The 13,004-nt window shown below is 51.7% G+C and overlaps 4 protein-coding genes across 4 annotated transcripts; 3 read left to right on the forward strand and 1 right to left on the reverse strand.

Moving 5' to 3' along the window:
• Nucleotides 1-1,004: 1,004 nt before the first annotated feature.
• PpBr36_03575 (uncharacterized protein) lies at nt 1,005-2,754 on the forward strand (the record flags this gene model as incomplete). Its single annotated transcript, XM_029890746.1, has 2 exons — nt 1,005-1,077; nt 1,148-2,754. 2 exons carry the CDS (start codon nt 1,005-1,007, stop codon nt 2,752-2,754), a joined length of 1,680 nt encoding a protein of 559 aa, XP_029753562.1.
• A 2,475-nt stretch (nt 2,755-5,229) lies between these two features.
• Nucleotides 5,230-6,927, forward strand: PpBr36_03576 (uncharacterized protein; the record flags this gene model as incomplete). The annotated part of the gene is made up of 3 exons (XM_029890747.1): nt 5,230-5,503; nt 5,652-5,813; nt 5,891-6,927. 3 exons carry the CDS (start codon nt 5,230-5,232, stop codon nt 6,925-6,927), a joined length of 1,473 nt encoding a protein of 490 aa, XP_029753561.1.
• Nucleotides 6,928-9,284: 2,357 nt separating this feature from the next.
• PpBr36_03577 (uncharacterized protein) lies at nt 9,285-10,769 on the forward strand (the record flags this gene model as incomplete). The annotated part of the gene is made up of 1 exon (XM_029890748.1): nt 9,285-10,769. The coding sequence occupies one exon, from the start codon at nt 9,285-9,287 to the stop codon at nt 10,767-10,769; it is 1,485 nt and encodes a 494-aa protein (XP_029753560.1).
• Nucleotides 10,770-11,521: 752 nt separating this feature from the next.
• Nucleotides 11,522-12,505, reverse strand: PpBr36_03578 (uncharacterized protein; the record flags this gene model as incomplete). Its single annotated transcript, XM_029890749.1, has 2 exons — nt 11,522-11,770; nt 11,864-12,505. 2 exons carry the CDS (start codon nt 12,503-12,505, stop codon nt 11,522-11,524), a joined length of 891 nt encoding a protein of 296 aa, XP_029753559.1.
• Nucleotides 12,506-13,004: the final 499 nt, after the last annotated feature.

Below are 13,004 nucleotides of genomic sequence, written 5' to 3' on the forward strand. Positions count from 1 at the left end.
GGTATGGGATTATCATGTATAGAAAAAAGATGGTCTGATAGTCAGACCCATCTTATGTCCCTTGTTATTATAGGGATCCTTCTGCTGTATAAAGAAGGGCTACCAACTACCTAGTCAAGTGCAAAGGCATAGGAGCAGATGGGTGCATTCATAGGCATCTTGAGCAGGAAAAGAGGTGGATGAATAATAATACGAATTGCCTAATCGTTACCTGCCTATGTGTCTTGTTCGAAAAGTTGGTTGGTGTGTTGGTATTGCCCGATATGGCTGTAAAATTCAGTTATGTAAAGCCGACATTCCCCATCACCAGAAGAAAATTGAACTGCCAACCCCAACATTGGGTAATTAGCTGGTCGATCTGCCAGTTTCCGTCTGCAGAGACCAGTTCGAGTAAACAGCAGGCGTATTTTGTTGATTTATCCAGATCTAGAATGCTTCATTTTATGGAGGAGGACAGCCATGAGAAGTAATACTAACTACTTCATTTGGGGAAGTTTGGCCGCTCCGCTCTGGCACAGTGTAAAGACAGTGCAAATACACTGATGTTGCTCAAATTTGCAACGACTCCCATCTACGGAGTACGCCGACGTCACGATCCCTTCTACTTCTCACATGGACTCTGCCCGCTGTTTGCAGCGGTTGGGTCTTTTTTTATTTTACTTTTTGTTATTTTTTTTTTTTTTTGCCAAACCATCATGCGACACTGACTCCCTTTTAAGGAATTCTATTTATGTCGAGCAGGTTTACTGCGCCCAAATTGAGTGATAATTTCAACTCGTGCGTGCGGCAGAAGCATTCTTCACTTCCCCTTCACCCTCAAGCTCGGTGGAGCTCTCTTTTCGCTTCGATCACGTTTTTTTTTTTTTTTTTTTCTAATTATTGAACAATTTCCATATTAACCTACTCCAACATCGTCAACCGGATATCTTTGATGGCAAAAACCAAGGACCGATATTGATATGGCTTGAGAAGTTGGTGTCATTAAATACCGACATCACCAAGAAATGACCAATCTCTCGGGCAAACGCCGCCACGGCAAAAAGGCGAAGAAACAACAGACCTTGGATGCTCTCCTTGGTAGGCGCCTACTTCCCCATGCGGTATTTTTTTCCCTTTTTTTGGATAACATGTATCACTTTGCTAACAGAACTCACCGACACAGGCAAAAGCAGCTCTCCTCTAGCGCCGAGACAAAAAGTTCCGACGCCAAGTTCCAGTACTGCAACTCGGCCAGCAGCCGCAGGCAACGTCAGTTTCATGCCGAGGGGTGTTGCACGGGGTACCCCAGCAATGGCACCCTCGGAATCTGAAGACGACGGTGACGGTGACGGTGACGGTGACGGTGACGGTGACGGTGATGATACTGGTGATGATGGCTCTAAGCCTGATCCATCACCCGTCGCTCCGGCCTCGCCCCCGCGCTCATCAGCCAAGCGCAAAGCCGTGGTGTTGAGTGATGACGAGGATGAGGATGATATTATGATAGCAACACCGGCTAGAGCCCGAAAGCCAAGGGTTGCTGTTCTTGATAACGACAGTGACAGCGATGTACGGCCTTCAACGGCAAAAAGGCGGCGTCTTACAAGAAGACAATCAACGCCATCTTCGCCCGGGTCGCCCGGCCCTAGTATCAAAAGCCGTTTACGCAACACGCCAGGCAGTCGCAGTCTCAAGTCGCAAAGAGAAAGGCGCATGGAGCTCCTCAGGCGCCGTCGCAATGGCGAAAATGTCACCGAGCTTGATCAGATTGATGAAGCGTCCAGCGATGAAGAGCCCCAGAAAGCATTGTATGATACCGATTCGGACCTCCCAGCTCTGGACGAGTTCGATGACGAAGATACAGACAGCAAGGAGTCTTCGATGGAGCCCAGGAAAACACAGAGTAGCCCCACCAAACGCAAAGACAAACCTGCGGTGTCGGAAGGCAGTGACACCGATAGCGCGGATAGCTTTATCGATGATGAAGATGGCCTTATTGGCGCGCCAGATTCGGTGGAAATACCGTTGGAGTTCACTTCACAAGCCCACAAGCCTATGAAGGCTTTGTTCAAAGATATCATTGACTGGCTGGTACAGAATCGTATCAACCCATCCTTTGACCGTGAAAACGCGGTCTACCGTCTGGCCTGGCGAAAGCTTGATGACGAGTTCCGAGGGCTGGCATCCTCGAAGTTCTCTTCAGCTGCCTGGAACCCTGAATTTCACAAGTCTTTAAGGGCTAGGCCGTATATGGATAATTACGAGTCTCCCAGAGATATCTCTGATTTGCTTACCACCTGCCAAGCGTGTAATCGTACTGGGCACCCAGCTACGCGTGTGATAAGGTTCAGTGGCAAGCCCTATAGCCAACAGACTTTGGACGAAATCGAGCAGAGTGAGCCCGAATCAGAAGACGAAGGTCCACACCGGGACAGGGATGAGAATAACAATCTTATTGCTGAAGAAGGCAAGGACTGGTTATGTGGCGCGGTCTGCGCGAGCAACGCCGAAACTGCACATGACTTGCTTCATTGGAAGCACTCTCTGAAGGATTGGGTCGACGAGAGGCTGCGAACGCAGGGTCTCATGTCGGCAAAGAAGGTGGAAAAGAGGGAGCGCCTTTCGTCTAAGAAGCGGAGGAAGCGCGCCGACAAGATAGTGGACGAATGGGAGGAAAATGGCGTAGTGAGGGCTCTATATGACGATTTCAAGCGGACGCTCGAGACGGCTCGAGTCAAGTCCACAAGTGGAAATACCAAGAAGAGGAGGAGGTAGGGACATGGGATGCTCTGCATGCTCAGGCGGCCACGTCATTTCCTAGGAACTAGACGCCGCCTGTCCATTTCCACTATCCCTTTTTTTTTTTTTTTCTTTTTTTCTTTTTTTTTTGGTTGGACGGAGAAGCTGTTGACGGGCGGCAACCTACCAGGGAATCATGGCATGGGTATGGAAAGTATCGTACCTTTGCTGTTTTTATTTCTTCTTTTGAGTTGGCGATGTTTATTTAGCTTAACTTTGAGCAAGTAACGATACCCAAAGAACCGGAAGTACCCAAGAAAGACAGCCGCAAAAAATAACATTCAGCTAGGCACGTGTGCATTGAGAGTTGGACCAAAAGTGGTTTGTGGCCTTATCATCGTCCAAAGAGGAAAGCTTCATGTGACGACATCACTCGTGGGCGAGCTGACACAAATACATGATGGGTAAGTCAGGGATACACCCAGATGGCCGATCCTGAAACACAGGAGAGCCGCGGACTGGGGGCTGGGGGTTTGCGAGGAAGGGGTAACAAAAAAAGATCACCCCGTCTTTCCTCCACCACCACACTCAAAGACCGGTTCCAGGTCGGGCAGGCGGGGTTGTTTTTGGGCTATTCCCAGCAAAAACAGTCCATCGTGGTGAGGGATGTTGCCGGACGGGGAGGAAAGTGGGCATTGCGGAATCATGCCAAAGAGGATAAATTCCAATCCCAGGATGGGCCGGACGGCTTGCCCTCGCAGAAACAAGAACAAAAAAAGAATGAAAGAATAAAGAAGAAAAAAAAAAAAAAGAGAGATAGAGAGAGAGAGAGAGCCAAGATTCCCTGACACTCTGGACCCTTGACTCCGTTTCCTCGAGTAATAAATAGTTACTGATGCAACAATCCAAGGATAGATACTCAGGTGTCTTCCTGACCTTTTACTGTCAAGTGCACAGTACTGTCAGGTGTTATGTACCATCTTTCTCCTGCAAGTGCATATGCACTAGGTACCCTAACCCTTCTACGTTGCGAAACTGCAGGTCATCAATCAATCTGCACATAAACCTTCTGCAGTAGTACTAAGGCTTGAGTAGGGATGCGCCCGCCCTGGATCATAAGGCACCTCACCTACTCAGGTACCTGAGGCGAAGGCGAGGCGAGGCGAGCCCAGTGCAGAAATCACTTCTTGTGCAGCAGCCTCCCATCAGCAGGAACCCACCCCAATCTGGAATCAGACCGATCGTCGCCGCTAAAGACTGACTTTTTTTTTTAATGGTATTGTGAGCGGTAATGACAAAGACGAGATGGATTGATTTACGAAGGGGGAGGGGAGAGGAAAAATAGGACGGCCAAGTAATAGGACCGTGGCACTTAATGCAACGCTATATAGGGGTTCCCGCTCGCTTGGTCGCCTTTTTCCATTGGATGTTTAGTGGGGCTAGCACTGGCCACCATGGGGAGTGGAACCCCGCGACGAGCAGCAAACCCAGCGGCTACGGGCTACGGTTTAACGGGTTGAATTAGGCCAGTGTCAATCAAGTCGCAAGGGAAGCTTCTTCGTCTGTATGCTCTGCTTTTTCCTTCGGTCCCTCCTTGACATCAGCCTCGCCGGATCTTGTTTATTTTATTTTATTTCTTTTTTAGTTTATCTTTTTGTCCGCTCCGCCTTCTTTTCCTTATCATCTGTCTAACTTCTGCCTCTTGAGCAGAGAGAAAAAAAAAAGAGCTGGCGAGACCTCATACCATCGACAGTGACGACTTTGATAATGCTTTGAAGGTTTCTTCTGGATTCCGTTTTGCTGTCATTGTCTGTTTAGTTGTTGCTCGCCACCTTTCTTTTTCTCGAGGCCTCTTTTTTTTTTTGGAGAAAAGCAACGCAGGCGAACAAAACCAACCTACGCCTTTTGCTCTGCCTTGCACCTCCTCTTTACTGCCTAAACCATCAGACCAGATCCGCACAGACTCTCCCATCCATCGAAGTAGACTGGTCCAGCTCTCAAAGCAAAACACCAAAGCTACCTACCTAACCGGACCTTACCTGTCTAGCAATTCCCCGTTCGATTTGGCCTAGCCTGGCAAGGCTTGTGTTCCCGCTTGGGTTGGCTGGTGCTGCTTTGATTTGCCCGCTGTCAAGAATAAGAAAGCCGTCAATCGACAAAGTCAGAAAAACGAAAAAAACGACGGACGCGCGCGCACACACACAAGCATACACCTACAGACACAAGAAAACAGTAATAAAAAACACTCTCAACATACGCATGCGTATTCGGGAAACTCTGTTTTTTCCAGCAATATCACCAAAGTTGGAAAAACAAGACTCACCGTGTGCTCTCCTTTTTCAACGCATCGAAAATTCGCGCCCGACAGACGGCGTCTTTTCTTGACTCCCTGAGCAGCTGATCGACCAAGTCGAGACCCTCCCTCCCTCGGGGTACAAGAAAACACCCCAAACCCCCGCCGACCGCCGCGTCCCCGCCTCGTGAGGCTGCCATCCCCCTCTTTTGGCCGCCATGAGCTTCAACACGGGGACGGCGTACGCCGAGTCGGATGCAGATGACGAGTACGAGAGGGACATTCACGACAGCTCGCCCATAGACGCCACCGATGCCGAGGCTTCGCCGACTGAGTCGGACCCGCCGTCTAACGAACACACTCCCACCACATACGGATACCGCAGCAGCGCTGATCGCCTACCGGAGACAATAATCTCGGAGTGGACGGCGGACGAGTGCGCCGACTTTATCGCTACAATCGGTCTGGAGCAGTACTCGGCTCGCTTTGTTGGTAGGTTTATTTTTGACTGCTCTTTTCAAAACGCGGGGTTTACGGCTGCAACGCTTTCATTTTCAAACGGCAACGCCATCGAAATGCAAGGCAATCGTGGATTGATCATGTTGAGACTGACTTGTGTGGGTTTTCTTCGGGTTGGCAGAGAACGAAATCGTTGGCGAGGCGCTCGTTGCGCTGTTACACGATGATCTAAAGTCGATGGGGATTCACAGTGTCGGCCACCGACTGACCATCCTAAGGAGCGTTTACGACGTGAAGAAGGCACAGGACGTGCCAGTGGAGAGCGACCACTACGTACCATTGAGTGAGTTTTATTGCCCTACAGTAGCTTTGATACGTGGTGACTTGACTAATCGGATAATTCTCTTCCCATGATGCCAGCTGCGGAGAATGACGGCCAGTATGCGACTGCTAAGGACATCAAGAACTTGGTGGAACAGTTGCGATTGCGCGACGAGCGCATGCACCTTTTTGAGCAGGATTTCCGTCGGCTTGCGGAAGACTTTAGGAGATTGCGCGAAGACATGCTGCCGGCGCTTAGACTGGCCAAAGATGCGCAGCAGCCGCTGCCGCACCTGAACAACGGCTCGGCATACGCTGGGTACGATACGACGATATCACCACCAGCACCGACACCGTCGACGAGTGGTCAATCTGGCGGCGGTCTCAAACGCCAATGGTCGACCAAGAAGATCATGTTAGGCACGACACCAAAAGCCACGTCGCCAACACACCTCCAAACGGCACACGACAGGTCGCTTGCGGAGCAGACTTTGGACCCTTCGAGTGCGGCCGAGAGGGCTGTCATGTCGTCGAGCCACCTGGCCATCAACGGCCTCGCACCATCGGCAACATCACCCTCGTATCCATCAATAAATATTCCCTCACCGACATCTCCGCCGACAACACTTGGTGGAACCACACTGGCGTCCAGATCGTACCGTTCAGACCAACCGACGCCATCGAGTCGATCAACATTTGCCGAATCAGACTACGCGCACCCTGGTGGACGGGACAAGCAGCCGGTGGCGCCACGTAGGATGCAGACGCCAGCGCCTGACACGCCAAGCGGCAGCAACGCGTCGGTTGAGATATTCAAGTCATTCCGAGTCAGCATGGACGACCCGTGCTACAAGGTGCTGCCGGCCGCGTTGAAAAAGTACCAAATCAACGCACCGTGGGACCAGTACGCGCTTTACATTGTTTACGGAGACCAGGAGCGCTGCTTGGGCCTAGAGGAGAAGCCTCTCATCTTGTTCAAGCAGCTCGACAAGGAGGGGAAGAAACCCATGTTTATGCTGCGCAAGACCAACAATGCGCAGGTTGACATTGGCAACGAGGCGCCAGGCAGCGCGGGGTTGGGAGCGAGTGCAAGGGGGGCGGCCACCGGATATGACCCCCCAGGTGGAATAATATGAATCAGACAGGAAGCAATAATGAGAATGACGCCCAAGCTGCGTTTGTTCTGAGAAGCGCTTCCTGCCACTTTGACGACCAAGGCTGAATGAAGTTTGGCTTTGATTCGGCGCCTCAATTCACATGCTGCCGATATACCCTCAACATAAACTATTCTCACCTAACCTGTAAAGAGGCGCGCATGCACGTGCGTGTCTTGATTGCCCATTTCTAATCAATCATCAACCGTCACATATCCCTTTTTTGTTAACCATTTTGAAGAGCTATCTGTCTTGTGTGTCCGACTTGAGTCGATGTACAGAACCTGGATGTTGCAACAATTTGGGGTACTACTATTTAGTACTAGTGAAACATAGTTGTCCGAATACATTCTTCTGGTGAGGCCTTGCGTACAGGCCGTATTCTGTTAATTACTGATGCGTCACTTGCAATTTCCTCCTCGAAAGAGGGGGTTGAAGGAATTGGGTTTTGCTAATTTTCTACGGCTACCGGAGTTTGTAGGGCTGGATTGTGGACTTGGTTGTGCCTTGGTATTCACGAACCTGCATCGGAGATATAATGTAGATCCGCCTCTCGAGTCCTTATCCAAGCTTGCCGTCCCTGGTAACCTCGGGATGTTAAGCATATGCTTATATTAAAAAGATGACAGGGTAAACCAACAAGATAAAAAAAAAAAAAACATAAAAATCATATTCCAGTGTTAAACAGACAAATATCCATTCCATACTGTACAGGACAGGTCTGACGTGGCAGTTTGGAAAATGCATTGATGTTTACGTAAACATGCAGACGTGGTTCTAAAGGCGGGGNNGGGGGGGGGTCGTATGTTGACGCGACATATGGAAGTACGTTAATGGGTTTGACTCGTGACAAGAATAGAAGCAAAACCGACCTACCATTGTCAGTCTACTATTAATTACTACAGCACACATTTCACGAATGCAAAGCCTCGAGTCGCACATGCGTTCCTATTCCCAAGCCCGGACAAGAACTTAGAGTTGCATTTTGGCTGGTTGTCGGATCGGTTGGTCAGGGTGGGGATCAAAATCAAAATGGGTGTTGAACTCAATTCAGTGTTCCCTGACTATTTGCTTTCTTTTGGACTTTTCAAACGGGATTTCCCAGTACCTACCTTCCGTACGCAGTACTATTTATGGCAACGCCTCTGGAGGTAGCTAGGTAACCTTTTTAAAGCAGAATCTCTGTGGTACGCACACACAAAAAAAAAAAGTGGTTCGTCCAAAGAACTTCAATCGCCCCCAGTTCGCCTTCTTACTGCTGAGCCTCGCCGAAGTCAGCGCGGCATGAGTGGCTGAGCGCACCGCACCACACGGATTCGACGACTGCCCGCACATCACATCACATGGAATGGATCATGCGTGGTTGTTGGTGGTGTATCTCGTGAGACATGAAATGAATCTGATGTGGTAGAGAAACAAAAAGAATGAATGAAAGAATTTGAGGGAGAAAAAAGTATTTTAAAAAAAAAAAAAAAGTTAAGAATAAACTGTATCGAATGAATGCCAACTTGTCAATCAACTGGACAAATGTTGGAATAGGTACTTGTCTGCCTACTCACTCACCTTGCTCACATATCCATCAACGTGACTTGGATATTCGTATGCTTGCCCGCCGCTAAGGCTTGGCAGGCCCCGCCAGCGATGACGCGCCCTCCAGCAGGTGTGGGTAAAAAGCTGGTGGTGGCTTTTGGCCTGGCCGTCCCTGTTAATCCGACTTCGACAGCGTGCGGGCGACTCGGCGCTACTACACCAAGATCAGTCAGCCCAGACTTCTTTTTTCTTCCCCTGTGTTTTCTTCTTTTGTCTTTTGATTTCTTTTCTCTTTGTTCGATTTTGTCATGTTTTTTCTCATTTTTTAGTCCATATCTTTGTAATCTTGTTCACACATCTCAAGGAAACCCTGTCTCAAACGAACGCTTGCAAAGACCCAGAACCGACTCAAATCCCATTTTCTTGTTGTGTATTTTTTTTTTTTTTTGGTCGGCAATCTATTTAGACAAGAAGAAGTCGGGAGGATAAGGACTAGCCCGTGCTTGTGCAAGAAAATACAATACCTCGTCAGCCAATACAAGAAAGCGTGCACGTCTTACAAAGACCAAAATCTTCTGCCAACTCCACCACTACAAAAAGAGTTGGGAAACAGTGCGCCCGTCTCGAATATTGACTAGAATAGTCTAGACTCTAGCTAAGCTAGCTGCTCCCTGACCTTGAAGGGCAAGAGGAGGAGAGGGCCCTGTATATACATACACACGCGCGCATTCGATCCCCATCCGACCAAGCCTCCGACACCTAAACCCCGCCGAAGGCCTTTCCCCCCCTCGCCGGGGTATACAGCCGCCATGCTCGACGAGAACCTCCCCAGCTTCCAGTTCCGCCCGAGCTCGGACAACCCGGACGCAGCCGTCCTCTTCTTCACGCAAAACGGGTCCGAACCCCAACCGGAATACGTCTTCAAGCGCGCTGACCCCATCTCCCAGCCCGCATGTCGCGGCTGCTACGCCGCCGCCATCGTCGACCCCCACCAGCCGGGCGTCATCTACGGCGAGGTGCTGGTGGCGCCCGAGTGGACGCAGCCGACGCTGTCAGCGGCCGAGATCCGCGCGCAAAACGGCGCGGCCGGCGGTCCCTCCTCACCGGTCGTGCCCGACACATTCTCGGTGCAGCTGTACAACCCGGACCAGTCGGTCGCGTTCAAGATGTTTGGCAGCAGCGGCTGGGGCAAGAGCGGCGGCTGGGAGTTTGAGATACCGTCGCGGAGCTTCAGGATGCCCAGCGCGAGCCAACTGGACCGCCAGCAGGCCGACGTCACCGTCGTCAGCGACATTGCGCCAAAGGTCATGTTCAAGTGGAAGAGGGACGGGAGGCTGTCCAAGGATATGACGTGCTACATGTCGGGTCGGAGCCTGGGCAGGCACAAGAGCAAGGAGCCCGACATCACCATCGCCTTCCTCAAGCAGGGCCGCGACCCGACCCTGACTGTATACGAGCCGAACATGCGCCGCGTCGACGTCGAAGACCGCAAGGGGCTCGAGCTGGTCTTGCTGCTCGGCGCTGCCGTCATCAGGGATCTGTACCTGGTCCCGAGGCAAGACCCTTTCAACATTGTGACCGAGAGCGGCGGGAGGCTGCGCAAGAACTCTCGGCCCCCAGTGCCGCTCGCCGCATCCACCAACGGCGGCAGCGGTGGCGGCCCGGTAATGTCGGGCGCCATCGCCAACAACATCACCACCACAACCCCGACCGCCATGTCATCGGCGGTCCCTTCATCGCGGCCGCCCACGGGCCCGGCATCACAGGCCGAGATCGACGCCGAGACGGCCCGGCTCAAGGCCATGGTGGAGCAGGAGGAGCGCGAGGCGGAGGAGCGGGCGCGGCGCGAAGCCGAGGAGCAGCGGCGCATCAAGGAGATGCTGGAGCAGGAGGAACAGCGCGAGCGGCAGCGGCGCGAGGCCGAGATCGCCGCCGAGACGGAGCGCCTGAGGCAGATGTACGGCACCGAGGGGCAGGACCTGCCGTCGACCCGCCCGAACCTGCCGCCGCGGCCGGCGGACCCGCGGCCTGGGAGCGCAGGCCCCTCGAGCTCGGCCCAGCCGTCGCTGTCGTCGTGGTGGCGTGGCGGTGGGACGCCCCAGCAGCCCGGCCAGTCGTCGGGCCACGGTGGCGGAGGCGGCGGCAGCAGCAGCAGCAGCGTTGCGAACCGGCTCTCGACCAACCCTTACGTCAACAACGCGGCGGCTAGCGTGAGTGGCTTTTTTAACCGGGAGCGGGATAGGAGGGGAGAGGAGGGGAAGAAGGTGCGCAAGAAGAGGAGTTTGCAATTTTAAAAAAAGGAAAAAAAAAAAGAAAAAAGTCGAACTTGACTCTTTTTGTTTTTTTTTTCTCTTGATGAAATGTGTATGGGATTTATGTCTTGACCTTGTCACCGGAGCATTGGGTTGGTTTCTTTTTATATATATCTATATTTTGTATTGCGGAGCTTTTCTTTCTTTTTCTTTTTTGGTTCCTCCAGCATGGTTTGGTTTGACGACTGATGATACAAAGGACCCATTTTCTTTTATTTTTGTTCTGCTTAGTTTACAAGGCGTTCAAGGCAGTTTGCACGCATATTATACTGTTTTATAACGAAGCCCAAAGGAACGCGAGCAACAGACAAGACGCAAAAGAACGGGTTTGGCAGAGTGAGAGGGGAAAATGAATGAAGACGACCTGATCCCAAGGTCAATTGAATAAAAACTCCCAGAGTGGTATTTCCCAACACCGTAGCACAGAGGAAATTGAAAAAGAAAAAAAAAGAGAATAAGAAAATCCCATGCCCATCAGAAACTGAGTAACCCGCCCTGAAAAAAAAAAAAAAAAAAAGATAAGAATTCCGCCCACCTCTAAAAATTGTCTCATAGAACAGAAGATAGGAACCAAGAGGGACAGAGAGAGACAGAGAGAGAGAGTAAAAGAAAAAAGGATATCGCTATTTTATGGCAAAGTAATAAAAAGAAAGTTCAAGAAGGAAAGGTGTGTTACAACAAGCGACCAGCTGTGTCGAAACTTTTGTGATGGTGGCCGGAGGTGGCCGTCGTTTTTATATCAAGTTGTGTTTCTTGAATATCTTCTTGAGGCTCTCGCTATTAAAGTCTTCGTTTTCAGGTATCATCTCAATTATGCCGGTCAGGTTTGCAATCAAATCGCCCTGGTTGCGGTAGGCAAGTATCGCCGGCACTGCGGCGTTGTCGAATTCAATGTCGTCGTAGTGGACCTTGACAAAGTGCACGGCGGGATATGCCGTGACCAGAGGCCTTAACGCAGCCTCCACCTCGGCTGATACTTCGCACTGTAGGCCAAAAAAGCAACAGCATTAAAAGTTAGCAAGACTTGATAAATGTCGGGGCGTTGCCGGGTTGAGGGAGAAAGACGCAAGACGTACCTCGTTGTCGTACACAAAAACCGCCACAACCGTGTCGCGGCCAACCTTTTCGATGGCGTCCAGATAACCCATGGCGTCGACCTCGTCGAACCTGCCAAACATGCGGACACTGGGCGACGTCCGCCTGTTCCGTATGGCTGGACCGTTCTGTGCCTCGGCCTCGAGCTCCCTCCGCCTTGACTCGCGCCACTGCTGGAGGAACTCCCCGTCGGCGTCGTCGTCGTGCTCGTCGGCGCTGCCACCGGACTCGCTCTTGTCGGTCGAGGCAGCGCTGTTGAGCAGGCCGCCCATTCCCAGCACGCTTCGCCTGGCTTGGCGCACGCGCGACTTCCACTTGGCCTGCTTGGCCGTCTCATAGCTCCTCGCGTCGGCAATGACGCCCTTCACCCCGGTGGCGCGGCCGCTGTCGAAGGACGGCGGGGGCAGATTGATGACGGCACCGCCGGCCCCCTCGGAGCCGAAAGTGGGCATGCGCATGGCGGCGTCTACCTGGGCTGCCCTGTAGCGTTCTTCCTCGTCGAGGTCGTCGTAGTCGTCGTCCCTGTCTCGTCCTCGGTCCTCAGGGTGTGTGTTCCTCTCTGTATGCGACGGGCCTGTGTTGGTTGCTACCAGGCGGTCGAATTCTTCCTGTGCTGCTGACATGATGAAGGAAGAAAGAGAGGGGGAGAAGAGAGGAGAGGAGGGGAGGAGGAGGAGGAGGAGGATAAAAAAGGCCGGTAAGGGTGTGGTGGGAAGTTTAAAAAAGTATCGTGCGTCAAAAGTATTATGGAAGAGCTGGATAGGTTATCCAAGGGGAGGGGGGTGTTTGTTTGAGAAGGCCTCCTGACTCTTTCAAGGTTGGCAAGGACCTTTGGTATTTGGGATGCTGCAACCACACCACAAGCCGAACGATGGACACCCCACACCGGAGAGACCAAACTATGTATGACCGCGCGAGTACTGGTACACGTAAACCCACTTACTCGCACCAAACAGGCAGGGCGGTAGGAGATTTGCTACTGTAATTACCCAGTAGTAGACAGCGACAGCACACGGACTTCAACCGGATCGTTTGTCACAAGAGCCGGCCCGAGATTCAGTACCTTTCCGTCCGACAGACTGTTTCCTAGAGGGCCTGTGCGAAAGAAAACCAAAAGTAAAA

The sequence above is a fragment of the Pyricularia pennisetigena genome, chromosome 3 (assembly GCF_004337985.1).
Source record: "Pyricularia pennisetigena strain Br36 chromosome 3, whole genome shotgun sequence".
Taxonomy (NCBI): Eukaryota; Fungi; Ascomycota; class Sordariomycetes; order Magnaporthales; family Pyriculariaceae; genus Pyricularia; species Pyricularia pennisetigena.